At 53.6% G+C, this 25377-nt stretch overlaps 6 protein-coding genes across 6 annotated transcripts; 3 read left to right on the top strand and 3 right to left on the bottom strand.

Moving 5' to 3' along the window:
* Positions 1–7687: 7687 nt before the first annotated feature.
* Positions 7688–9792, bottom strand: DICSQDRAFT_173867 (uncharacterized protein; the record flags this gene model as incomplete). The annotated part of the gene is made up of 12 exons (XM_007369664.1): positions 7688–7762; positions 7864–8010; positions 8079–8110; positions 8169–8211; positions 8271–8681; positions 8735–8757; positions 8807–8835; positions 8902–8926; positions 8987–9145; positions 9210–9417; positions 9488–9706; positions 9760–9792. The coding sequence occupies 12 exons, from the start codon at positions 9790–9792 to the stop codon at positions 7688–7690; spliced, it is 1404 nt and encodes a 467-aa protein (XP_007369726.1).
* A 1442-nt stretch (positions 9793–11234) lies between these two features.
* DICSQDRAFT_92107 (uncharacterized protein) lies at positions 11235–12478 on the top strand. The gene is made up of 2 exons (XM_007369663.1): positions 11235–11388; positions 11452–12478. The coding sequence occupies exons 1-2, from the start codon at positions 11284–11286 to the stop codon at positions 12205–12207; spliced, it is 861 nt and encodes a 286-aa protein (XP_007369725.1). The 5' UTR covers positions 11235–11283; the 3' UTR covers positions 12208–12478.
* Positions 12479–15620: 3142 nt separating this feature from the next.
* DICSQDRAFT_183139 (uncharacterized protein) lies at positions 15621–17097 on the bottom strand (the record flags this gene model as incomplete). The annotated part of the gene is made up of 4 exons (XM_007369662.1): positions 15621–15889; positions 15951–16102; positions 16515–16547; positions 16697–17097. Coding segments are annotated over 4 exons (728 nt in total), but the record flags the coding sequence as incomplete, so codon positions are not given.
* Positions 17098–17659: 562 nt separating this feature from the next.
* DICSQDRAFT_183138 (uncharacterized protein) lies at positions 17660–18295 on the bottom strand. The gene is made up of 3 exons (XM_007369661.1): positions 18119–18295; positions 17975–18063; positions 17660–17915 (listed from the first exon to the last, which is right to left on the bottom strand). Exons 1-3 carry the CDS (start codon positions 18165–18167, stop codon positions 17805–17807), a joined length of 249 nt encoding a protein of 82 aa, XP_007369723.1. The 5' UTR covers positions 18168–18295; the 3' UTR covers positions 17660–17804.
* Positions 18296–21835: 3540 nt separating this feature from the next.
* DICSQDRAFT_140285 (uncharacterized protein) lies at positions 21836–22745 on the top strand. Its single transcript, XM_007369660.1, has 5 exons — positions 21836–21992; positions 22067–22132; positions 22193–22282; positions 22360–22501; positions 22552–22745. The coding sequence occupies exons 1-4, from the start codon at positions 21988–21990 to the stop codon at positions 22361–22363; spliced, it is 165 nt and encodes a 54-aa protein (XP_007369722.1). The 5' UTR covers positions 21836–21987; the 3' UTR covers positions 22364–22501; positions 22552–22745.
* Positions 22746–23075: 330 nt separating this feature from the next.
* Positions 23076–24439, top strand: DICSQDRAFT_129430 (uncharacterized protein; the record flags this gene model as incomplete). Its single annotated transcript, XM_007369659.1, has 10 exons — positions 23076–23089; positions 23188–23200; positions 23279–23395; positions 23487–23582; positions 23627–23775; positions 23819–23843; positions 23888–24017; positions 24086–24120; positions 24231–24293; positions 24365–24439. The coding sequence occupies 10 exons, from the start codon at positions 23076–23078 to the stop codon at positions 24437–24439; spliced, it is 717 nt and encodes a 238-aa protein (XP_007369721.1).
* Positions 24440–25377: the final 938 nt, after the last annotated feature.

The following is a 25377-nucleotide window of genomic DNA, read 5'->3' as shown; positions in this document are numbered from 1 at the left end:
TAGCCTACGTCGCCGTCTTCCCGTATTTGGTCCCTGGCGGCATAAGACGTCGGTGCACGCTGCGCTCAACGGAAAGCCCCGGGCCGTGCGAATATGCTCATAGTACGGTTCTCACCGTGTTCAGAGGGGTCACATTGGACTCCCTCGCGCTATCTAGTGTTCTCGAGGACCTGTCGCGAGTCTCAGTATTCGCTATGTTATGTGTTGACTGATATCTGGGTTCACTCAGCCAAGGCCCTCTGCTACCGCAAGCATGACTAGACGTCGAGGGGCGTACCTAGTCGGTGATGGATTTACAGGGAACTGCTCAGGCAGTCGCGCTCACGTCGCCTATCTGCCGTCAGTAAGGCTTTTTGCTTACTACATTCCCGCACGTCGCCGAGACTGATGCTATGATGACAGTTGCAGGATACAATCCCGCACTACCGCCTTCATGTGCTCCTCTCCCGATCTCCACCGCGACTTCCTGTTCTCCCACAGACTTTCCTTATGCGATATGTCAGGGTCGAACGGCTGCCTCAATTTTGTATGTTCTGCGGTCAATCTCGATGGCGCTCACGCTGATCCCTAAAGGTGAATTGGGGCGCTAATCATCTTCTGTTTCTGTCGACATCTCCATCCCTCGAGTCAGATTCGACGACGACTCAACTTGCTACTTTGACTATGCCCTCGACCCAGGGCAAGCACAGTCATGTGGGTCAAAGGCAGGCTCATGCAGCCGCATGCTTAAAACAGGCGGGTCATGCGCTCCATAGCTGCCGTCACTTCCTGGCCACTGACTAGTACCGTTCCAGGGACAGTGACGCTACGCATCTCGCTTGCGCTTCACACATCGATTCTGAGACTTCGACTTCCTGCCGCCGGCATGTCTGCTTGACATATCATTCCTCTTCTGTTCTTCTGTTAGTCCGATTTCACTTCTTCTGCTCTTCCACCACCTATTGACTTCTTCTACGTAGCTTTTCCAGTGGCCAGTCGACGTTCACTCTCTTAACTCTTGCCGTTGATAGGCATTGCGTGTCATCAGTGCGGATATAGGACACATGGCAGTCTCCTTGGCATTGTGACGTCCAAGCGTTTCAGGTTGAGGTGAGTGGACATCTTCGATGTAGCGGTTCTCTAGTCTATTCGCGAGCCAGCATCGGCACGTCGCATCAATGCTTCATTCCCCTGCCGCTGTCCAGCCCTGTCCGTGGTGTAGCTTGGTCGGTTGTACCAGGCAATGGGTCAATATGAATCGTGGACATGGCGCGTAAGTCAGCTCAGCTGACTGTCATGACTGGCGGTATGGCAGCCTCGACTGTTCGACGTGCTTTCCGGCTCTTGCTGTTGTTCTGTAACACGCAGGAAAGAACATACCATATACTGCAGACTTGGTGATACAGGCCGAGTTGGTGCCGCAACGAACCCTTTTGTTCATGCCGCCGACCTCACGCCGCCGCGGCGCTCCGTTATAGGCTTGACGCGCCCACGGCGCCTTCTCAGGACGCGGGTTACGGAAGGCGGCAGCGGACGGCTTCGTACATTCGTATCGGAGGCTTTATTCGTGCGACCATTCGCTGAGCGCGATGACAGTCAAGGTGACTTCTGGATCGCGCCATCAGACTGAACTGACCACTTCCTTTTCTGACGAGGAGCGGGACCTCCAGCATATTTTCTGCGTGCATCAGGCACTAGAAGGCTAACCTACTTGCGCTCGGTTGTAAGTTCTGCCCTGTTTCGAGTGTACAACCTGGGACAGGTCGCGTCGGCTCGCGTCCTTGCGCTGATTTCACATCGGCACGTCCTCATCCTTCAATGCGCTCCAACGCTCGAGTCCGTGCGCGAGAGCAAAGTCATGTATCTGCGTCTCAAGCTGACGTGCGGCGGCTCCGAGTTACTGCGCGAACAGTACTTCGGCTGCAATCGATTGTGGCTCGTTCGACTCCAGGAGTAGTCTCGAGAGCTGGACATGTTTGGGCCCACACTCACGTCTACAAAACGTCGAGCATTCCATGTCTAGCACCGGTGTCGCGCACGTTGCACGTGATCGCATGGTGGACCCATCAGCTACCATCAGCTACTCAGGAGCGTGGTAGTAGTCCCTCCAGTGTCTTGATGGAGTGGTTGTGTGAAGTATAGAGCAGTCCATCCTTACATGCAGCTTCTCGTGTCGCCTTTGGAACGATTGCCAATGCGGATTGGCTCAGTACACAGGTCGCTGGGCTGTGCGTCTAGGGCCTTGGGTGGCTATTTTGTGCGCGATTGCGCGTTGGAGTTTGGTAAGCACCATCGGTCGATGTGTGTCTCCAACCGCCTCGAACGAACGAAAGTGGAGTTCATAGCCGCAAGCTCCGGACGGAACGAGGTTCTGGGCGCTGCTGTGCACAGCCTCATACATTTGGGGATATGATCACTCAGCGACATTTCGTGCCGGAATATTCTCGCTCCGCCTGAACTTCCTCCGGATTCGGAGGCTCCGTCTCCCACCTCACTGTTCAGTTGCTTCCATGCATGGTCTGAGTGCGCACGACAAGGGAGAAGTCAATGTCAAACGACGCCGATGTCGGACAAGAAAAAGCATGCAGTTTCACCGGAGCACGATCGGATGGCTACCCTCAGCCTTGAGGCAGAGTCAAGGTGAGTAGCTTATCGAATCCATAGTACGTCGAAAATACTAAATGGTGTTTGAGTAAACAACGAGATACTTCACAGCGGGCTCACCCAAACAGGTCAGGATGAGGCATGGGCCGTATCTGCTCAAAATTGCATGCAGTTGCTGCACACGATGACTTGCTGCGAGCGGTGCAAGGTCCGTCCATGTTCCTTCTTGTTCGCAATCACGTATCACACTTTCCAGAGCTGGGCGTCGAAGTTGTCGCCACTCTACACGGGCCGTGGTGTCTTCTCTTTGACTTAAGTCGTTTGCGCAGCTAGACGACCCCGGGTTGCTCTACGTTTGAGGAATTTGACACGTGCCGTTACTCCGTCATATGATTCACTTCTCCATTCTTACAATGTGTGGGGATGGTTTCTTACCACGCCGTTGAGCGTCGGGCCTGCCGGGTCTCTTGGACACAGCGGATCTAATCGATGACTGATCTGTCAACAGTACTCCCTTCTTGGTGACGCACAATTTTGTGAACCATGCAGCGAACCTGTCTCTGTCACGAGTGCTTGCATGCCACGTTGCGTGCCTGCCACAAGCCGTTTCTTCGTGCATGGTCTGGGAGGGGAAGTGCAGGTGCTCTAACTTGCTGGATGAACGCTTTCCGCTCATGGCGTCTGTCTCGTCGCCTTTCATCGTTCTCAAAAGCGCCAGAGCGCTAGGTCCATATAAGTGAGCCACTGGTTTTGGGCGTTTTATCATTGTTCTGCCGCCAGAGACGCCGACGCCTACCAATTAAGCGCGGGACCTGGTACCGCTTTGGGCCAGGTTATTGAAATCTAGATTGAGCGAGCTTGCTGCTCTGCTCCCCTCTAGCTGCAAATGTCTTTCGAAGTGTTTGCCTCCAATTTGATGGCTTTGACATCTGTAACATCCGGGCCATGAGGTTTCGGGGATGTGATCTGTCCAAGGACTGATATTTGTCGAGGATGTTCATCACATGGGTCAACGAACACCCCTGGGGTGGACGGTTTGCTCGCGCTGAGTGGAATGAGAGGGACGCCCCCGTTTCGCCAGGCCGGCCGCCGTAATTCGGCGCGCTGTGCTGCATCCCAGTGTCAATATGTCGTCGGACATCAACGAAACCTAGGACGCTGTCGCACTTCATGTGTGCCGTGGGCTGCATCAGATCCGTCCCAGAAATGACTTGAGCTCGTAGAATAGCTCACTCCAGTAGACGCAGCGGGATGGTTGTTGTCATTCAAATCGGCTCCAAATTCTTCGGATACATGTGATAGAGTCCAACGTCGGCTGCGAAGTGCATCCTGCACGCCGTCCGGAATTTTATGATGTCCAGCAGAAAATGGTCATGATCGATGCCTACTGACTGCGAACAGGCTTGTCCTCGTCAATGAGTACATAATGACGCCATCGTGATGAGACGAAATCCCACCAGCGTTGGACACGGACCGTGGACAAGGGACATGGGTCAGTACAGCTTCATCAGAGGCAGGTGAGATGCGCTCGAAAGTGCGCCTGACGTCATGGTTGGGAGGCAAGAGACCCGAAGGAGACTGTTTCGATGCTACGAAAGATAAGTAGTAGCCCGGCCGTTTCCCAATCCGCACAGGTACCGAAGCCCACGTAAGTCCGATATGTGATCTATTCTCATCTGGATGCTTCTGGGCCATGTGGTACTGATCATCCTTCCTCCTCCCCGAGATTTTTAAGGCGAGGCATTCAGGATCGTCGGGACACCGAACGGGTACTGTGGTGCGCTTCCGGTATACTTGAATCTGCGATGGGGGACCAATGACCTGCACAGAGCATTGTGTACGCCTGCCTATCCGGGGAGCAAGAAGAGAGAAGATCTAGCCAAGTGACGTACTCGTATGGAGCTGTCAGAGTACCAGGCTGCCCGTCGTAGATCCGTGATTGTATGGAAGGCTGTCATGGACGCCGATGACGACTGTATACGACATTCAAGGTCTACTAGGGTTGTGTCGGTGGTGAGATTAGAACAGCTGCTTCGCGGGACGTCATTGGCAGATAATCAAGCCTGCATGCCATCTCTGCACCCAACGAGGACGACACTGCAGCTGGCCTCCGGATGGTTTCCTTGCTTCCATTCGTAGTAGCGAGTGGCCAAAGCTAGTGACTAGACGCGGTAAATCATATGGATCCTCAACTGCCAGGCGGTGTGCTGAGAAACTGACGCGTGCCAATATCGGAATAGGGATTATACTCTTTGAGTACCCGCGCACTCTTCAGCAAGACCTGGAGCATACTGTACATCCCTCTTCCAGATATATGTCGTGCGTAGTAGTCATGCGAAAATGATGCTCTATTATAATCTTCGTCTATTCTGCAGCGCTGTTGAAATCATGGATGCTATTTTGAAATACTTCCGTTAGCGCTTGAGTAACGATCTTGGGTGTCGGAGTCAACGTCGCGGTCAGTCCCTCGTCTAGTGATGCTGATCGCAATTCAAGCGCCACCGCCACTGCTACAGCAGCCTATTGACGCACCATATTGATACATACGAGGAAACTGCGATCGTGACAGGGCGACAGTAGTTGATCAAGTGGTATGATTCATTCGCCTTCAAGTTCCCTGAAACCGCACCTTTCCAAATCCAGTCGGCTGTCAAGCAGTGTGTTGACGGCATATTTCAATAGCACCACGATAATCACTGCTTCTGCCATAGAATAATGCTCATCCCTGATACGCCAGTACAGATGTTTGCATACGTGTGCGATATTTGGATTTAGAAGACATTTGGTGGCGCGAGATCAGACGCCGGTCATCAGATCTCTTGTGGTGAGTGGTCTCGTATATCATCTGGTCAGCTCACATGAAAACAACCGAAGTCAATAAGGCACATGCTGGGTATAGCATAGTTCGTTGTGTTGTCGTGATGGTGAAAGAGAACACATACAGGAGATCCTAGGAATGGGGGATGATTTCAGGCGCTGCAAGATGATGGTATTGTTCTGCTAGAGATATCGAGCTTGTATCACTCGCGCCCGATATCTTCCGTAATGCCTGGCTTTTTCTTCGTCATGGCTTTCCGGCAGACCACTAGGAACGATATTGGGGAGAATGTCTCGCCCCAAGACGGGCCATACCGCTCGCCCTCGCCGTGGTACAACCATGTTTGTTCTCTGGCTCTTTCAGCCTAGCGGCATAGAGCCTCGTGCTATTGAATTGAGTCTTCTGTCGCAATTCTCCGGTGCTTCGTGCGCTCAAGGTATTCTCCGTCCCTATCATGGCCTTCACGTGTGGGCGGGCTGCGGAGGGCCGTCAGTGCCCGGGACAGGGTTCGCAGCCGGTCTCCTACAGTACCCCTGTGGGAGCATCTCCTAGGATATTCGGAGCTCTTCCGTATTCGGTGTCACGTGGAATGCCATATTGAAGCCATCTGGTTGACGGAGGCCGCGAATCAGCGACAAGGGTGTCTCGCCATTCGAGCTGTCTGCGGACGATCTGCAGTTACCCGGACAACTTAAACTGAGCAGCGTTCATGAAGCACTGCCGACATTGACACCGTTTCTCATCACAGAAAGCAGGTGAACCCAATTCTCGATGCACCGCAGAATGCTGTACTGGTGCTAGAGGACCCGGAGTGGCGCTACTTCATACCGCGGAGAATGTAGACACGGTGTGCCAAAGGTGAAGTGATGAGAGAGCACGCAGCAATCGGATCCAGCATCCGACATAGGTTGAGTCGACCGTCGCTCGTTGCTAGTTCAAAGGGCTTTTGGGGTGAGTTCCTTATCGGCCTCAACATGTTTCGTGGTGGACGCGCCTTGGCCCACTGTGGAAATGGGACCCTGAGCGAAGCTCCTCGGCGCGTGTCGCCCGGCTCGAAGTCATCGAGAACAAACCACATATTTCTGCCTGGCGCTGAGATGGAGCATCGATTCCGCGGAATGGCTGCAGCATGCCACTATTCTCCGCTCCGCGTGATATAAGCTTCCCATAGACGGTTTTGACATGGCGGTGTTCTCTGGTTTATGACCCTTAGGGTGCACTACGGTCATCTGAAGACAGGGGGCCAGTCGAACTTGACCACATATCATAGAGACACGCAGTGTGATGTTCTGCAGATGAGACCGAAATGAAGTACGACATCGCATGCGCCCACAGCTTATGAACATTTTCAGATCTTGAGATCATGAAGCGCGGCGTTTACATATAAAGGCCCACGTCGCTCCGCTCATACGGCATGCACCGCTGGACGCTTGAGTGGTTCTCGGAGACCAAATGACACGACCCAACTACGGCATTGCTGATCACAAGATGTGGCAGGTGGCCAGGCCTGCCGCGCCGAGAGTGCGAGAGCAGTCGCAAACTGAAGGCTTCTGGGAAGCAGAAACGCCTTCGTGGCGTTCAAGTCCTCAACATGTACCGCAGCGGCACGCCAGCCCGAGTGCAACGTAGGTATGTGCGTTGTCAGGTTAGCGAAGCGAACGCAGTGGTCGATGCCGTGAGTACAAAGATGTAGTCGGAGTATGATTCTCCCGCATGTTATCCGTGAGTCCCGGGGTTGCATCCGACGAACGGCTGATACGGTCCGCAGAGCACCACATCGCAAGACTATGAAGTCCGCGAACATTGTCCCCTAGATTATGCTTGGGAAACAGGGTCGCAACCCAAGATAGAGCCCGATGATGGCACGTACCGGGGAGTACTGGCCCGTAACGTCTCTGAGATACCGGACTCCAACGCGTGTTGATGCGCATGTGGGACCTACAGCAATCCGACCCGAACACGTTCCTTCAATGCATAGTGCACAAGGGACTTTTGAGCTCCGGGCAGACTACGATAGCAAGTCAATCGTGAGCAGTGATCTGGGGTGGGAAAGACTCTTTCTCATCGTCATTCGACGGTCCGCCGGGTATGCATGCTGCTGGAACTGGGCCTCGAAACATTGTGAGCACGTTGGTCGTGGGTGGGCACGCTAAGTGTCCTTGAGTTGAGAGATTGCGCGTGCTTCGTGTTGACGGCCTGCGCCGAACATTGACACGTTGAGGTATCAGAAGTTTACATGGCGTAGCCGCGCAGTCCCCTCGCAATAGTGGTAAGCACCGACGCATGCTAACCCTCAACCAGGCGCGCACCGCCCTTGTCGACCGTGAGACGGATTCGATCCCCCTTGTCCACGTCCTTAAACTAGTTGCCAGGAGACGGGTTAGTATGTGCGATAGAGAGTACTACGCCCTACGCCCCGCCTCGCGTATGAGGGTCGCTCAAGGCGTTTCGAAACGACGTACCGTGAGCTCCCGCGTGCGATGAAGAGACTCAATCTCGTCCACTCTGTCTCGGACGCCCTCTAACAGCTCGTCGAATCCTTCTTCCGCGCAAACTTCCTCTGCGGCGTGCAGGATCAGCATCGAATCGGGAGCGACATCGTGATGGATCTGCGGACACGCCAACGGGGTGAGCAACAGTACACAACGTGTATTGTATCTGGTGGAGCTGGACTCACGTCGATAGCGATTATGTTCTTGCGATCGAGTTCTGTAGGGCATTGCTCAATCTGGAAAGTACGAATCGACCAGGGGAATGTCGCGCGTACCGTCCATGAAGTCTGCGCGAGTCATTATTTGCCGCGCCTTGTACTGAAGGGAGAAACAAGGACGTCAGCACTGGAACATGTATAGTCGCGACAAGCACTAACGTAGGAAATCCGTGGAAGTGCGAGGTTGTTCAAGTCTTCCGGTTCCGCTTCGCCTCTCTTGATCTCCTCTACCTTGGCCGCAACGTCTTCTCTCCGTCTCTTGACAAACTCCCTCAGCAGTAGCCACGAGCATGACGACCACTTCTGCTCGTCCATCACGTCGTCGTCGCAATCCGGGATGAGGCCGATCTGAGACAGCAGCCATGCTTTCTCGACAGCCAGCATGTGCTTCGCTTGCTTCACCATGTCCGCCGCTTTCGTCACCTTGCCGAGGTAAGTCAGACGTCCGCCGACGATCCCGACAGCTTCCTCAAACGCCTCGTGAGGTGCGCGCGCGCGATGGGCATTGCGACGCATTCTCACTGCTGCCGTGACCGACTCTTTCCTGGACAGGTCGTATACGGAGACGACCTGTGGTGAGGTAAGACAAGGACGAAGCACAGTAAGCCGATGGGGTGGCTCACGTGCATCCTACTAGCGTTGTTCCCTATAATTGAAGGTGAGACCCAGCTACAGTGACAACCAGAGATGCTTACGCATCACGAAGAAAGGCCAGAAGTCATCCCTTCAAAGCACAAATAGGGGGCGTCAGTTGATTGCGTATTGATCACATCGTACAAGTGACACCTACGAGCTGAACACCATCGTGAGGATACCTGTTGTGCAGAGAAGTCAACGGCGAAAGTAGTTACTAGATGGAAGCCCAACTGACGTACCGCTGGCAGCCCAAGCTTCGGCGCGCTGCTGGAGCTGTAGAAGCATGTTCCTGCCAGCGTCATCATGGTTGAAATAGTGGACATTATTGAGAATCAAGATGAGGGGCTTCCCTGTTGCCCTTGCATGGCGAAGGGCAACCTTCTCGAGCTTGTTCATTGCTGCGCACGATGATAAGTCCTTGCGTCGTTGCACGGGATCGCGCTTATCGTAAGCTGTGCTCACCGCGCTCAATATCGAGAGAGGGACCAGCCTCGCGTGGGTCACGTCTCTGGAAAAGGCCTGTCTGCGTGTCTTCGTTATATTCGTAGTTCAGCGCCTTGCCGAGTCGCAAACGGAAGACTTCCAAGTCCGGATGTGCGTCGCACATCGCCACGCCCTCAGCTTCGATGGCCCGCATGGCGTCCAGGATCATGGTTGTCTTCCCTGTTCCCTATGAGTCCGCACATGCGAAATCAGCGCCACACAGCATATGCAACAATTTTGATGACAACTAGGCGTACTTTGGGACCAAGAAGGATATAGTAATGGCCGACCTCCTCGCCTTTCACGATACGATCTATTAGATCCTGCTCGGTGCGCCGTAGGTGCTGTGTCCAGGGCTCGTCCAGGTCCCATCCAAGTCCGTCTTCTTCGAAAACCTCAGGTTGGGTGGGCCTCCGTACTGGATGCTGCGCAAGCTCGAGGGCAGGATCATATCCTCCGGCGAACGCCTTTTCTATCTGTGGAAATTGCAAGTAAGCCGAAGGGAACGGCCCTGATGTGCATGGAGTACCTTCCAGAGAACATTCTCCTTATACCAAGCCATGTAGACGATGCCTCCTGCAAACACTTCAGGAAGCGTCAGCGAGTCACAACTATCACATAGATATTGTGTAAAGTGCAGAAGCTCGTGCGCAAAAGCTCGTGAACGATCCGCGTTCAATAATATGCCTGTTCATTTCAGAGATGGACACGAGTCTACACGCGAGTAATCCAGTTACTCCGCTCTCTCCCCCTTTCGCAACCGTCGCAACCATATGCTCCACGACGACGTGCTCAAGGAATGCTTGTAAAAGCCAAAACAGGCGTTCCAGTGACCTCTGAACATCCAAGTAGCTTGCATCATAGAAAGGTGGGTTACTCACGGACAGCTACACCGAAGACAGTCGTGAGGACGGCATCCTTGAGGCCGCTTCCTCCGCCGCCTCCGTATCCCCCCCATCCGAAAGCAGGACCGACAGGCGAAGACGGAAGCTCGCCAGATACTGCCTCAGCTTGTCTTTTGTGTTGTAGTATTTCTTCTGGAGTGTCCTGGCGTTGCCGTTGGGGATGATTCGTCAGGCACCTACATGAGCGAACGACCCGATGACGCCACGCGGCAGTACGGGCGCTTCTGAGCATCGCCGAACCGGAGGGAGCTGTAAGGGAAGATAACAGTCGGAGCATCCTGTACGAAGGCTTAGCTGCTCATGAAGTACTCCAAAGGGCGATTTGGTACAGTGAAGACAGTGAAAAATGAGATGAGGGAGCGAACAAGTCATGTTTTACATTTGACTGCGACCAGTGCGCCAAGAGCAACTCGCACTGCCACACTACGACCAAATACGGGATATCAAGCGCCCCTACTCCGATAAGTACTTACATACTATATGATTACTAGTACATCCGGCGTGCGATCATTGCGATTCCCCGTGAATCAGTGGGGTCTCCATCTTTCTTTACTGCAACAAAGGGCTCTGGCCACCTCGACACTCCACCGTTGATGTCCTTTTGTGTTCTGCACCTCCAGACTTCAAGGTGACGACGCTCTCACAAGTGATTCCCCCAGTTGCAAAGCCACTTGGAGCAACAGGTGACCCAGCTATGACAACAGTAGGATGACATCTACTACAAAGGTGCCGGACAGGTTGCTCAAATGCTGAACCATATAGTATCTTTCGTTAGACAGTTTTCCGGCTACGCTCCTTGTCAACGCTCGCTTCGTCAGGGTTGCCTACGCAACCAGCCGAGTAACAATACTTGTCTGCTCAACAACGGTATGTTCATGTTTCCGACCATCCTCTTTTGTCAACACTTGTTCATCTCCATTACAAGCTGCAAGACAACTCTTCAAGAGCGTTCCCGAAAATACTGTACCGCCCGTCGCTTGCCTGTCGAACAAGTCCCCTGTAGGTTCTCATGCCATTGTGCATTGCGTCGCTATGCTGCCCTGTGCCACTCTACATTTGCTTCATAAGTTGCAGGATGCCTCTCCGTTCTACTGGGGTCAACCAAGCGTCAGTAACATTGCTCCTAGTTCTCTACTCCATCGCTCGACATGGCCTATCGGGTTCACCAGGGCGCATCCGGCAATCCATTCTCTGATGCAGCCGCCATCCACTCCGATATGTCTTCACAGAGTCATTACAGTGGACGAGGTACGGTGAGTCATGCAACATGAGCACAGTTCTAAGGTGTACGCAACTGAACCTCTCTACGATCACAGAGCCATGATCCGTATTTCGGCCATAGAGATCTCGCCAAGATATGCTCGCACTTTATCAAGCACCTGTTCCGGTGTCCTGATGTTTCTCATGTTACCGGTTCTCCTTTCGACGATCCAGCCATCCCTCTGGCGCAGTTCATAGCACACGCTATCCATTCCTCTAAGGCGGACACGTCCACAGTCTTCTCCGCCCTCTATCTTTTGCAACGCTTGAAGGGACGCTACCCTATGTCTTGGGGCGGCAATGGCATGTCCGGACAGCGTCTCTTCCTTTCGGCCCTCATAGTCGCATCCCGTTCATCCCGGGGTCCCCCCAACAGATCCTGGGTGGATGTTGGCCAAGGCTTGTTCCACCATCAGACCGTCGAAGGCATAGAACGGAATCTGCTCGAATTCCTCGAATATCGTGTGGACATCGAACCGTACGCTCTGAAGGAATTTGAGCGCCTGGTACGCAAGGACTTCCGAGGACAAGGTCCTTATCCCAATTACCTCGACACGGCTTCTACCTCATTCTCTGCACGACCTCAGCGGCGTGATACGAGTGTTCCTCCTCCCATATCCGTTCACCAGGGCGTTCCTGCCTTGTCCAGGTCGCCCTCGAATACACCTGTGACTAGGGCGCCGGTGACGCCTGGTATACATTCTCCCTCTGCCCCTGTAGCCATGACGGCCTACGGACAGAAGATGCATCGGCCTTCGGCAGTGCCGCTCCCTGGTGTCCCCTATGCAAGAGCCTCGGGATACTTGTGGTAGACATAGCTCCTTGTTCGCACCGTCATACAACACCCATCCCTCGGCTCGCTACATCTTCCTCTGCTCTTCATAGCTGGTATCGCTTATATAATGATGACCTCCAGTGCCATCAGTCTTCTCATAGTCTCTCTTTTCATGACGCTCTTACTTCTCCCTATCTCGACTTATACTGTTACAACAACCACACGCTCCTTTACTCCTTATTGCCTCTCTATCTGCCGCGTTGTATCCTCACGCTCCTTGCCAATGCCCGGACAATCTTTTACTTAACGTCTCGCCCTGTATACTTGCGTGCCGCGGTCGTTCTCCGCACTACCACCTTCTATTATCATGATGTGTCGGAGTACCGGTCAGATCGGCGGCTTACTCCTAGAAGCTTATGTGCCTTTCACGCCGCGTTCGCGGAACTTGTGACTCTTTCAGTCTGCGATCGACAGCTGCATGCATGTCTCGCATGCTGTTCGATCTTCTCAAATGACACACGCTCAATGGGTTACAAGTACACGCTATGCAAAGGGAAGAGACCTCTGGAGCGTCTGAAATGAAAGAATGTAAAGGCCATGAGGCACGCCTTCGAAGTCACCTACCAATTTGGGCGTTGAGTTTGTTTGAGCCGACTTCGGTTGTGCTGAGCTCACACAATACGTCCATACGGTTATCACGGTTATTGTACTTGCGTACAACGACCCATTGTTGTAGATTACATTGCGTGTCGCATAGCGCCGTGAGCGTAGCAGTGTTGTGTATGAGTCCTATCGACACGCACCCAATGTATGAATAGATATACACGCAGCAGCTCCTCGTGTACACAGTACAGCAATGGTGATGCCCGTGTTATCTTCGGCTTATCCAGCATGGAAGAAGCTGGCATACGTGAACTGAAGCCGGTCGCAATACGGCGGTAGGGCGGGTTAGAAACTCTCTTAGGGCCGGCACAGCTGAGTGGGTGTGATGCGCATGTTCTGCGAGCGGTGTGTTGCCGGGTGGCGAGTAATTCTTGAGCGCACCGGCCAGGTATCCGAGAGGCCACTTTTGACAGCGTCGATCAGAATGGCGAAGCTTCGCTGTTTGCAAGGAGAACGAAGGTAAGCTGTCCAGTAACTACTAGTGATTGTGTAGCGTCTGTGACAACGGGTTCAGACGCAAATGTCACCTCAGTTACACTATTACTCCAAAGTAGCTTGCTTGGTGTATGAACACATGGGAACGAAACTACTTAGCTTGAATGGACTGAATGAGTATGAACAGGTGACGGACCTTCGCTGCCAATGTGCGTCTTGCAACGTGGTGGCGCTGGTGAGACCGTAAACCTTGGAGTCTTCCCGGGATTGTGAGCGCGCCGCGCTCGATTAGCCCTCGGGCCCTACGCCCCTTCTCCTCGGAGTACACCTCTACCGATGTAGTTGCATGTTATGATTTCAGTGGATGATGGTAACAGATTGGAGGCGAGACCGCCAATGTATAGATTGCTAGGTCTGTAAGATAAACGTTTGAGTATGGAGGACTCCATCAGGGCAGGCGCGCAGCTAGTTGCTCTCTCCGCACGACCGCAATGTTGAGCCTCAATGAAAACAGCCCATCTCATAGTTTCTTAGCTAACCCAGCCGGCACCCCTCTCGCGCGGACATGAAAAAGTTGATCGCCGTTCTGTTTTCCGAGCATCGGACTCTCTTCCTCACTGCAATAGCTTTACACTCCGGCTCTGCGGCACCGATAATATAGTGGGAGTGCGGTCAGTAGTGGGTAACACGTTGCGCAAGCCCCCAGCTAGGGCGGGAACTTCTCCCAGTCACCCTATCGCCTGGCCTTGGAGAAGAGATAGTGATAACACAGAAAAGGCAGTACGCTTCGCGCTCGTGCTGTGAAGAGGCACAGAAGTTGAACTTAAGTCCGATGTTCGCCCCTGAAGATTGCAGTCAACCCGTCTGACGCGCTCGAATGTGTTCCTGATGTGAACTGAGTTTTTAGCATTTAGGACCGCCGTGGCACGTTGAAGTACACGCCTTTCCATGTAGGGCCGCCGTTACGGCACATATTCATGAGATCCACCATCCCGCAGGGCGCAGCATGCTACTAGCAGGAGGTGTTCACATTCACGCGGCCCTGGAAACCTATGCTCATGCAACATGACGGGCATGAGGCTGACTTCGCCGAGATACTGCATCCGCGCGAAGAGACACTAGTATCGTGATGGTCCTCGGGATACGCGAGGACTTTGACAAGGCTGCCCCTCACAGTTCCGGGCACGAACACTAGCAAATGGTTCTCGTCCTCTCCGATTCGGAAGGAATATGTCGATATCCGAATAGCTTGGCAAGCAAGGCGACTTTAAGGCGACTCATCGTGACCTTTGCTTTTGACGAGTTAGGAAACACAGCATCGAGAACGGTACAATGCGTCGTCCAGTCGTGCAAATCATCAAGCGGGCTGACGTAGTACCACTATTCGAAACACCGCAGGACGTGGGCCAACATGGTAAACAGAGGCTTCAGATGCCCAGACCCACTTTACGAGAGGTCCATGGACCCAAGTGGTCCCGCACGCTTGCATTAGCGCCATAGATGCCGGATAGAGGAAAAGAAGTGTAGCGGTCTCCGCGTCCTGTCGGACGTCGTGGGCAAGCAGTCCTCGAAAGCGCCGCGTTCCTTCCTCTTCCCCCCACTATCGGCCACAATGCTGACGGTGTTGCTGTAAACAGTGCACAAACCCGGCGAACTCTTTCGAAGCCAGCGACAGATCTCGACAACGCTGCAAGGAGAAGTTGGGCGGAACGTCATACCGAAGCTTCTCTTTGCAGACCGCGAGCTAGGTAGCCTACACCCACCCTCGGAAGGTAGCCCTCCGAACGATGGATGCATGCCAAATGGACGAGGAGCGTCCCCTGTCGAGGTACGCACTCACCACTGAACGACCCTGCAGAGCTCATCCAATTTGAGAAGACATCGGTACATGTCATTGGCTATCCCTTATAGTTGGAGGGCTCGTTTCTGATGGTCTCTGAGATATCAAGCGATTCTGACATACCAAGTATCAGCCACAATTATGGTGTGGTCGAAATTAGGCGACCCCGGGACGGAGCCGGTGCGTAGAGTCGTTCGTGACCCCGCCGCTCGTGTCGGGCGCTGCAGGACCGCCGCCGCCACAGTCCCCAGCACAGCGGGGTCTGAGCGTGCGCTCCGGTAGTGGGTCCGACATCTGATGATTGTCACTGAATGATGACGCAGGCAAAACTGACGTTTTTCAAAGAACGATCTGATCGACAGTATCGCGTGAGTGTTCTTGCGGTGATACAGGAACCACACGTATTTGAAAGTATCCGATGCTCACCCTACTAGAGTAGTGCCCGGCGTACTTGAGCTCATTTTCACCCGGGAGCCAAAGTACACGGCCCTTAAAGCACATGGATGACGCACCGATGATCAAGGATTCAAGTGCTTTGTTGAAGCATATTAGGCGACCTCCGGACGCGGGCATGACAGCCACAAACGACGGAAGTGTCTCCTTGATCAGAGTCACGTACATATTCGGAATGCAGGACCGCTAGACAGCGGGGGCAGGAACGTCGAAGCTCCGGTAAAACACCCAGGCATCGACGTACTCTTCACCTGACCCATCTGCCTTCTTTAGTCGTCCAGCGCGAGGGATGCGCCCAGCTTTTTCAAAGTTGAGAGCCTCCCATAGTCTGGCGCAGTGGATCCAGTCAGTCGAGTCGCAAAATGGGGACACTGAGCACGGAGACTGACTTGACGCTAGCGACGTTATTTACGTATACGAGGTTGAACACGCTAGCTTCGTAGCCTAAGCGTGGGCCATAGTGGAGAAACGACCGGGCAAGAACAGCGCCGACGCCGCGTCCGCGTTGGTTTGGTGGGACAAGGAATCCGGCGTTGCAGATCTGCGATGCGAAGAAGTAAGAATATTGTACCGAGTCTATCGTTCCAGAAGAAGACTGGGCGAGGGTCGTTGATTTTACCACAGACAGCACAGAACCGTAGAGGTTGGTCGGCACTTCAGCTCATGGACGTCCAGTGGCGGAGATAACCGCGCTGGCCATACACTTACGAGACATCGCCCTGTCTGTGGTCCTCGGACGTCGCGTCACGGATACACCCGATAGTAGACGATCGCCAGAGGAGAAATGCTCTAGAGAAGCTTTGGGTACCAAAGTACCTGGATAAAGCCGCATCGATGAACGACGACGATTTGCAGAGACGATCGTGCCAGCGAGTCCTATGAGTGGGCTGGAAGATAGCTCATCGCGCTCATGGGACGCATGATGGCTAGATAGGGACTTGGGGAAAACTCACATGCGATGACCTTCCAGGATAGTTGGGTTTCACCTGCAGCACCAAGGTTCAGCAACAGTTCTGGCATGACATGATCAGCGCACACTTCGGGTACGCTCTGGTCCTGGTCCCCTGTGGCATACGTTCGCGAGGCGGATGGCGGATCGTCACCCGAAGCGGACGCGTAGAAGGACAAGACTCACGTAGTAGCAACCCGCGATGCATTCTTCCCAGCCTCTTCCGCCAACCGCCTCAATGAACCCTATCGGGGATTCCGCCTCATCTTGCTGCAGCTGATCCCCTTCGCGCCCCAAGACCGCGATCAGGACATCTCCTGCGAAGTAGTAAGCGTCGAACAGAGCGCGGGTATACTCCTCCCCGGGAAGGATCTCCTGCGGATATGTTTGGCCGCGCTCGAGCTCGTCCGCAAAAGTCTTGTGGATGTAGTCTATGAGTCCTGAGAAAGCTTCAGCTCTTGCGAGGGTGAAATGGTGGACTGTGAGGGTTGATGGAGTATCAAAGCCTTTGGATTTGAATTGCCATATCGTGGTTGGCAGAGGAGACGAGTTCTTGTGTGCAGCGATGGCTCCGTAGGCTGACATGTCTGGGCGCTCGGTATCGCATTTAGACTTGGACTGCGATGACCACTCGCTTAGCCGAGAACACCTGGATCGCTACTCACCTTAGAATCCGATCTGACCTATCCGGAATGGCTTGGGACTCCCGACAAGCAACTGGTGATGATGGGCTTCCGACCTTGACTTAGCATGACCTGTGGTGACATCCGCGATCGAGTCATATGGTCACGTTCAACTTCTATGTAGGCTTTTCTCCCTTCGCTGGGACCCTCCGATAACCCGACTCTACCGTGTAGCCCTCCAACCTGAGCAGCGGAGGCCGAACTTCAGAAAACTGGATGCGCTCCCTCGAAGATCGTGACTCTGAGGTCAGCTTCATTTCCGCGCATGTTGACAGCTTCTAGCGGGCAGTCTCTGGAACTCCCCACGGTGGATAAAAAGGTTGTCTCTGACTTCCATGCGGCCTCGCTAGCCACGGGTTCGAGTTTCGAGACATCAGTCATTGTGTGGGCTTATGATGTTCCAGGGTGTCACGATACGGAGGAAAGCTCTAGAGATTACACGATACATATGAATAAAATACACGGGGTTACGATGCAACAAAGGTATGGCAGTCCGAGCTGCAGCCCTGAGGGGCAATCATGAGGTACGTCGTTCATCAAATGCGCGTACGTTGCAGGCCAGTCCGTCTACGATGCATGCACATACGAGGAGGATAGCGATGACCACACCATCATAGAAGACTGGAGAAGACTACGACAGCGACAACGGCACCCGAGGAGACCGTCAGAGAGCGCGACGCGTCAGACGTGGATGCGGCATCGACAGCATTAGTGGAGTTTGCCTGCAGAACCTGGTGAGTACGGGCCGAGTTGTATGTGTGATCGATGGACGCTAACTTACCCCCTTGCAGCCTCCTGGTCCTGAACATGCGACGTTGTTGTTCGCGGCGATGATATTCGCCTGTTGCGAGTCAATCGGTGATGCGGCGACTGTTTCCATCCGCTGAGCGCTGCTCTATCGTCTCAAATGATTGGAGGGACATACCGAGAGTGGACACAGCAAAGAAAAAGAGCGTGAGCGCGCGTGCGTACATGATAGAGATTAGCGTGACGGGTGGGTGTTTATATAGGGAGGAGCCTGAGGTACAGAAGTCGCTTGCAGACGGCCGGTATGAGATGAGAGGCGTTTTGCAGGGGGGAAAGGTCGATCAACGAGTAAAGAGTAAGTTACCGACCCATCGCCCTCTTATACTCGGCTCCCCTCGCCGTCGCCGCTTGCATCGTACTGAACAGTCCCCTCGTACTTAGCCGACGAGAACATCGCTGAGGACTCAAAGGGATTGCCGCTTTTGGATGAATGTTTCGAGGTTCATGAACACGTGGATATCTAGCGCTTGAGGGCAAACGCCTGAGCTAGTGCCATTCGTGGAAGGAAGGGCGGAGAGCGCGGCGGTGGTAGCTCTGAGAGGGCGTACTACAAGGCAAGCAATAGAAGAGACGACTTAGGGTAAGGCTCTGGCTGTGCATGAGCGAGGAATGGCGTGTTCAAAGAACCTAGTAGGATACAAGGCGCGTCTTTGTCGTTCCGATGTGCAAGTTCTCGCATCGCTGGACCCTTCAATCGCAGGTTCTCAGCTCTTGAGTCTCACGCCCTCACAAACGTAATGCCTATGTATAAGAGGTACCGGTGTCTCTATGATGCCATGTTGGAACATGACGAGCCCCATGCAGGTGGTCTTCACTAGATTAATAGTGTTAGGGTTGATTAACGTTGATTGGTGAGCCTTAGATACATGATATTTATGGATCAGAGGCGTTGCAGCTACAGAGAAACAGTGGGCTACGCCGTGTTTGGGCTAATGGTGTAAGATCCTGGAGAAGTCACTGCTCCTAGCTGCGGCCTTCCGTTTCTCTGGCCTCCTAGGTCCGTGTCACTATCATATCGCTTCCGTGTTGTGAAGAGACTTCATGCGATGACGATAGCCTTCCTCTCCAAACCCCTGTACACTCTACCTGACGGCGCTTGGTGCTAGACTCACCAGCCTCACGCACAGGATCGAGTCCAAGGGGTCCGCTCACCCCAACGCTGAGGCGAGGAACCCAGGATGAGGGCATGTCATCGCCCCATGGAAGGTCGACAAAGGTGCCGTGGACATGCGATTGGCTCGCACGCGGCAGGTTCAGACGGGGGAGGATCGCGCTGGCTTAGTCTGGGGAATCCTTGGTTTGAGGCTCTCGAGGTTCCGCAGCGGCTGATAGACGATTCGGACGGGCGTATCAAACCAAAGTGCGTCAGTCATTACTCCCTTTGCTTAGCTACTAAAAGCTTACTTTGACTAGCTTCTGAAGCTCTCCCCGCTTAATAGTCTCCAGACGAATTTCCAGTGCAGTTAGCTACACATATCCTAAGAGGAGTATGACGGATAGCTATGGTCTTGTCTAGGATGACCTAGGCTGAGAACAGGGCAGTTCTGAGCTCAAGGTTCTCCACTTGAGAAGGAAAATGCTCAAGCAGCATCTCGTACCATGTCATGGTCCGCGTGCGTGCAAAAATAGTGCCTCAAAAGTGGACTATCGAAGCAGCGAGAAGCTGGACGAAGTGAGCGCTTCCCTCAAGGAGGGGCAACTCCAAGTCCTAGCTAGACCGTTGTAGCCTCTACGAGCTGGATGCATTCGTCTGGGGGATACTATCAGCCTAGATTGACCAAAGATGATGAGCTGCGAACCATTTGGAGAAAGCGCCACGGAGAAGCTTCACGCTCATGCACATGAGCACCATGTGCATTTGTACCAGAGTGGCAGAGCTAAAGTACGCAACACACAGCCTTTAGCTGGAGGCCACGTGTTTCTTCTGCACCTTAACCCCTTTCGACACACAACCAAAAGGCTGCTAGGGTCGGCTGACAAACAGAGACCAATATTCGTGCGCGGTGATGGAGAGACAGATTGCGATCAGGTATACATACCTGTTCAAGATGACTGTGGCGAGCGCAAGGGTTGGCAGGGAGCAAGCGAGTACTTGGAGCAGGCCTGGACATGTCCGAGTCAGACGCGTCGAGAAGGACTCGGATATTGACGAGCTCTGGGATGCACTAGCCCTCTTATACTAGGTCAACGAGTGCCAGCAAGCAAGCACCATTGTACACTAAAATAAAGAGGTCTCCATAGTCATAGAAAGCGGTATTGTTGCTTGAAGCTAAAGCCATTTAGCGTGGCTGACGGTTCTTGTGCAAGCTGAATGAACGCGACGCGACGCGTTTGTTCGCTGATGTCACGTGCTCCGGCTTGGTGACCAAGGCCCTTTGAATCGCGCTGTTGCTTTTGATCGACTCCTCCGTTATACACATCATCAAAACCTTCCGCCATACTCAACCGCTGGATGGCTCTGGGCTCGCTGTCGAGGGATCTTAGCGCGCCGCCTTTCGTGATGGATGACGGTATTTTCAAGGCTTGGACAAACAGATCGAGACATTGGCTTTTCTGGAAGAATCTCCTACGTCTTTGGCTTCCTTATGTCACTTTCTGTGCTTTGTACGATGAGTACCACAGGACGCTCGCATCATGTGGGTCTGACGCGAGGAAAGGCAGGGTACAACGAGGTTGTAGGTGGACTTCAGTACGTCATCGTCTCAGTTCCTCTGCACATAAACTCTTGCGCTCAGTCGCCCGGGAACGGGAATGTTGGTTTGCCCGCGTGGCCGGCCACGACTACGGCTAGAATCGTAGTCGTGGCCTGCTATGATGGAGGCTATAAAGAAAGCCCATACGATGAAGAGCGCGCGATCGCCTTCGACGTGCAAAGTCGGTCTCCTTTGACGCATGGTGGAGACCACAGACGCAATGGTAACCAGCAATCGCTCATAAACCATATATTTGATTTGGATCTCGAGGTCGTAAGAGATTGCCGTAGGCCTTAAACGGAATGGGGGGCAATCATCATATGTGAAGCCACACTCCTCTACAACTTATCGTTGTTCTGGTGCAGCAATACAAGTCGACTTATCTGAGCCCGTGGACGACTTTGAATTGACAGGTGCTCCCGAGGACTGGCCGTTTGCTGCATCTGCGACACAATGTTGTGTGCTTGGAAGGGAGGCGAACTCCATTGCGACGGTTGGAAGTGGTGTGTTCAGGCGTCTGTGCTTGCTTCTGTTTTCCCTTCGGAGCGCGACGTCTGAGGTTCTCCAAGTACCCATTATTCCTGCCTCTCTCGCATGCCCTCCCTTTGAGACTCCTAAGAGAGTTCTTTCGGTCAATTTAAAAATCTCATCGGAGCGCTGCAACTGACGGGCGTCTTTCACCGGCGTTCCAACCCGAGAACTTCATCAGCAAAGGTGTATAAATCCCCTCCAGGATTGTCGGTGTGGCCTGAAGCGCAAGTTACGGTGCGGGGCCGCGCGCGCGCCTAATATAGGGGCTATCATTGCCTGTCTACGCGATACTCACAATACCGCGCGAGATGCGCACCAAAATTGCATGACCTCGCGGTCTTCATCACATATTGTATGACAATGTGTCGTCGCTCAATGGTGTACAGTAACTACTCTATCCACAAGACACTTCGGCGGAGGTAGTTGCATTGCAACAACCTGTTGTCGCCTCAAGCTTAGCATCAGCGAGGACTCGGACGGGGCCAACATTTTTTCCACTTCCGCACTTTGTCAGCATCGGTCCACTGCGCTGGAGAAAGTGCTCGATGATGCCGAGCCACCTCCAGAGATCTCCCAATGCGCCCAAGCATGCAAGAGACGGTAACAAAAGTTTCTGCTGAGAATGCTAAGAGCAGCCACTGAAGTACGTTACGAGATACCCAGGCCCCGGTATAAAGCTACCTGAATGGTTATCAGCTTCTCCCACTTCACCCACTCGTTGTTCTCCTGCAACATATCAATCTGGATCTTCTGGCTATCTGGAATGGACTTGGAGTTGAAGCAATCGAGGAGCGCTCGGACTATATAGCAGGACCTTTGGGAAAGAATAGAATGCGGCGTACTCAGTTTGGCGATTTTCACCGCGAGGACACAAGGGAGCACAACAGAGTGACGACCTCATCAACGTCCTGCTTTCACAAATATTTGGTATCAGATAGCAAGAGCCTCAGCCACAAGGAAGTACGCACTTCTGGTCCTGGTACAACTCTCCGAGCTTCACCAGGACGGTTTCCTAGTGGCAGAGCTCAGCCCTCTTTTCCTCTACAGAGGCATGACCGCTGATTGACGATGTCGGTATCGGTATCGCGTAGTTGGTCCCAAGCCGACGGCATGCAATGGATCTGTCAGAGCTCACCTAGGATTTCCTTGATTGTGCCTGGTTCAGCAGTTCCTCCTTCGTCGGCATAGTGTTGCTTGAGCGGTGTAGAGAGGCTCAGTGGACGGGAGGCACGCGAGGTGACGCGTCAAGAGTAAGGCACGTGGCGTGCTCCAGCCCTCTTCGATCTGTATAAGTATATGCGTGCGAGAGTAGTCAAAGTATACGTACTTGTTTGAACCAGTCCTCCGTAAATGCCAGCTGCAATTCCATTTCCGCTCTCCGTAGAACTGGCGACCTGAGGGCCTCCTCCCTGCTAAGCCCGTTGTTCTTCGTAAGTTGCTAGAGGTGCTTGACAGACTGGTCGCACAAGTAAGCTGCAGGTTGTGGCGGTCAGTCCTAGCACATGTCAGTACTAGCAATAATTATGAGGGGGCGAGCGATGACCAGGATGCAGGATGAGACAGACGGACCACGGTGATCATTATGATGCGCGCCATGAGCGGGCACGTGACTGACGTGTTTCTCTTTCACATAGACACCTCGGCAGCGATGGACTCGCCCCACTAGGAGCTCTACCGTGTCCTCCTCATCTTTTGACAGGCCTTGAACTCAGAAGGAACTCCGACGCTGCAACATATAAAGATCCGCATTCCTTGAGAAACTTCAAGCTGCCCCCTTTTCCTGCCCCATACCCTCCGCCACCAGACCGATTCTGCTGCCAGCCAGAGACCGTCGATCAATCCATCTCCATCATGTCAGTCATCACGTAAATACACAGGTGCGGTATATGACTTCCACTATACACGCATATATGCGTATTCCTACTCCCTTGACGTCATTGCAGGCTCTTCCTTGTCTTATCAGGTGTGTCTCCATCGTATGTACACCTCACGCACCACCTTCTTGCTGATTCTGTGTCCCAATTCGGAATAGGAAGCACTGACTCGCTACACAGGAGAACACCAGGCTCGTCTGGGATGAGACCACCAAGGTGCTCGACAACGTGTTCCAGAACGTGTGGGGTGACAGGGACGCCGTCAAGCTCGACAACATCATGGACCTCACCGTGCCAGTGAGTCCCGTCCCGTCCAGCGCTGTAGTGCTACTCCCATCCTTGCCGCTACTGAGCTCAGGTTTGCCCGCCACCGTCCATCCTTGTCCAGGTCACACTCCTGGTCATCGGTATTGCAGGATTTGGGCGCCGGATGTCCTGGAGCGAGAACCAAGATGTCCTCCTCGGACATTCATTGACTTTCAAGGTCTGTCTGTCTTCCTGTGTCTGTCTCCCTTGGGGACACCGCAGGATATGGGCTTTTGTGTAGACGTGAGCCTGACGCTGCCCGCGCAGGACACGATGTACAAAGTCTCGCACCACCTTGTCCTGAAGGTCCTGTTCCCGGGTGGGGCACTCCCGTCATGCTGCGCTTCGCGACCGCGCATGACGAGCTCATGGTACGTCCATCCGTGCACATGGCTGTATAATATATGTGCGCAGTCGAGTCGGCGTCGGCTCACTTCAGGTTGCTTGGCCGCTGTCCGCTTTGAGCGGCAACAACACCTTTAGGCGTACTTGCACGAGATGGTGACCACGCGGCAGGCCAAGGAGGAGCGCTTCGACCTGATGAGCAACCTGCTCGACGCGAATGAGGACGGGACGGACAGCATGGCGAAGCTGTTGGATAGCGCGCTGACTGGTACAGCACCGCTCGTCTTGATGCATATGTGCATGTTGACAGACATCACCACTCTCTTTTTTGTGTAGAGAACGTCTTCCTCTTCTCGGTGGCTGGGTATGAGGTATGACAGCGCGGACGCATGCGCAACGGACATGGTGCACTCATGCATGTAACGTACCACCAGACTATGGCACACAACTCGCCTTCGTGTTCATCCTGCTGGCGCACTAGCAAGACGAGCAGGAAGTGTTCTGCCAGAACTGCCAGTCCGTCCTCCCTGCAAACCGGGTGCAGGTACGTCTCTTCCGTCTTGGCGTCACAGTAGCTATTGGCTCGCTGCGTCTCACCATCTGTCCCATGCTCAGACATACGAGGACTTCATTCGTACTCCCTCGCGTGCATCTCCCCTGTCATCCATCCCCTCCTACCTACTAATGTAAATCCTCGCCCCGCACAGCGTGATAAACGAGATCATCTGGCTCTTACCCACGTCATGTGTGCAGCTGTACATATGTTTGTGCAATGTAGCATATATAGATGTCCTGTAGTAGCACATTGTACCAGGCTTGTCGCCAAATATATTTGCAGTCTCGTTGTACCTGCGATACTAGCCTGAGTGAACCTGATACCGGAAATGCGAGGCAATCTCGCCCATAGCTCACAACATGCGCCCCTTGTTGCGCGGTACAGCCCGGCATTTTAGCAATTACCCCCTCGTGCCATATCCACAATACCGGGCCACAAATCTAAATGTGGCACGTCATTGCCGTCATCGCAAGCCACCGTCATACCCAAAATACCAGGCAATCTCCAGGAGATCACGGCAGGATTGCCAGGTATTTTCAGGTATTGCGGGGTCGCGCGGGCGGTCCGGGTTTCTTGCGCTAGCATGGAATCGTGACAAGGTGCGCCCAATATACGTGAGTTCGGGTGCTGTATTTCTAGTATTCCCTGCCCCCACGCGTGAATGCAATTTGCAACAAGATTTATACACTTTTGCTGATGTTTGTACGACAGCTCCTCCGAACCACCTTCTCCGTTTCGGTAGGGTTCCCGATCTTCGAGGACCACGTTCCTCATCCGGTACGGCCCTTGGAGGATCATGAGGCTCGCGTTCATGAATGAATGACGGTGGTCCCACCCTTGGTTGAAGTTCACGGTGTCGCCACCTGCGACCATTGGAAGGTTCTAATCTCATCCGGGCCAATGGAAGTCGTCCGTTCTCTGCCTCGTTGCAGTTCTGTGGGCCACATCGCACGCGGGAGAACCCGCGCTTGCAGACGGGGCATGTCTGTGTGCGCTTGCAGGCGGCGCATGTCCATGGACATGCCGTATTTTGACAGTCTCATACTCTGATATGCGCTCTCCTGCCGGTCGG

This window comes from Dichomitus squalens (assembly GCF_000275845.1).
Source record: "Dichomitus squalens LYAD-421 SS1 unplaced genomic scaffold DICSQscaffold_53, whole genome shotgun sequence".
Taxonomy (NCBI): domain Eukaryota; kingdom Fungi; phylum Basidiomycota; class Agaricomycetes; order Polyporales; family Polyporaceae; genus Dichomitus; species Dichomitus squalens.
The sequence above is the reverse complement of the archived record's forward strand: the minus strand, read 5'-3'. Positions and strand labels throughout refer to the sequence as shown.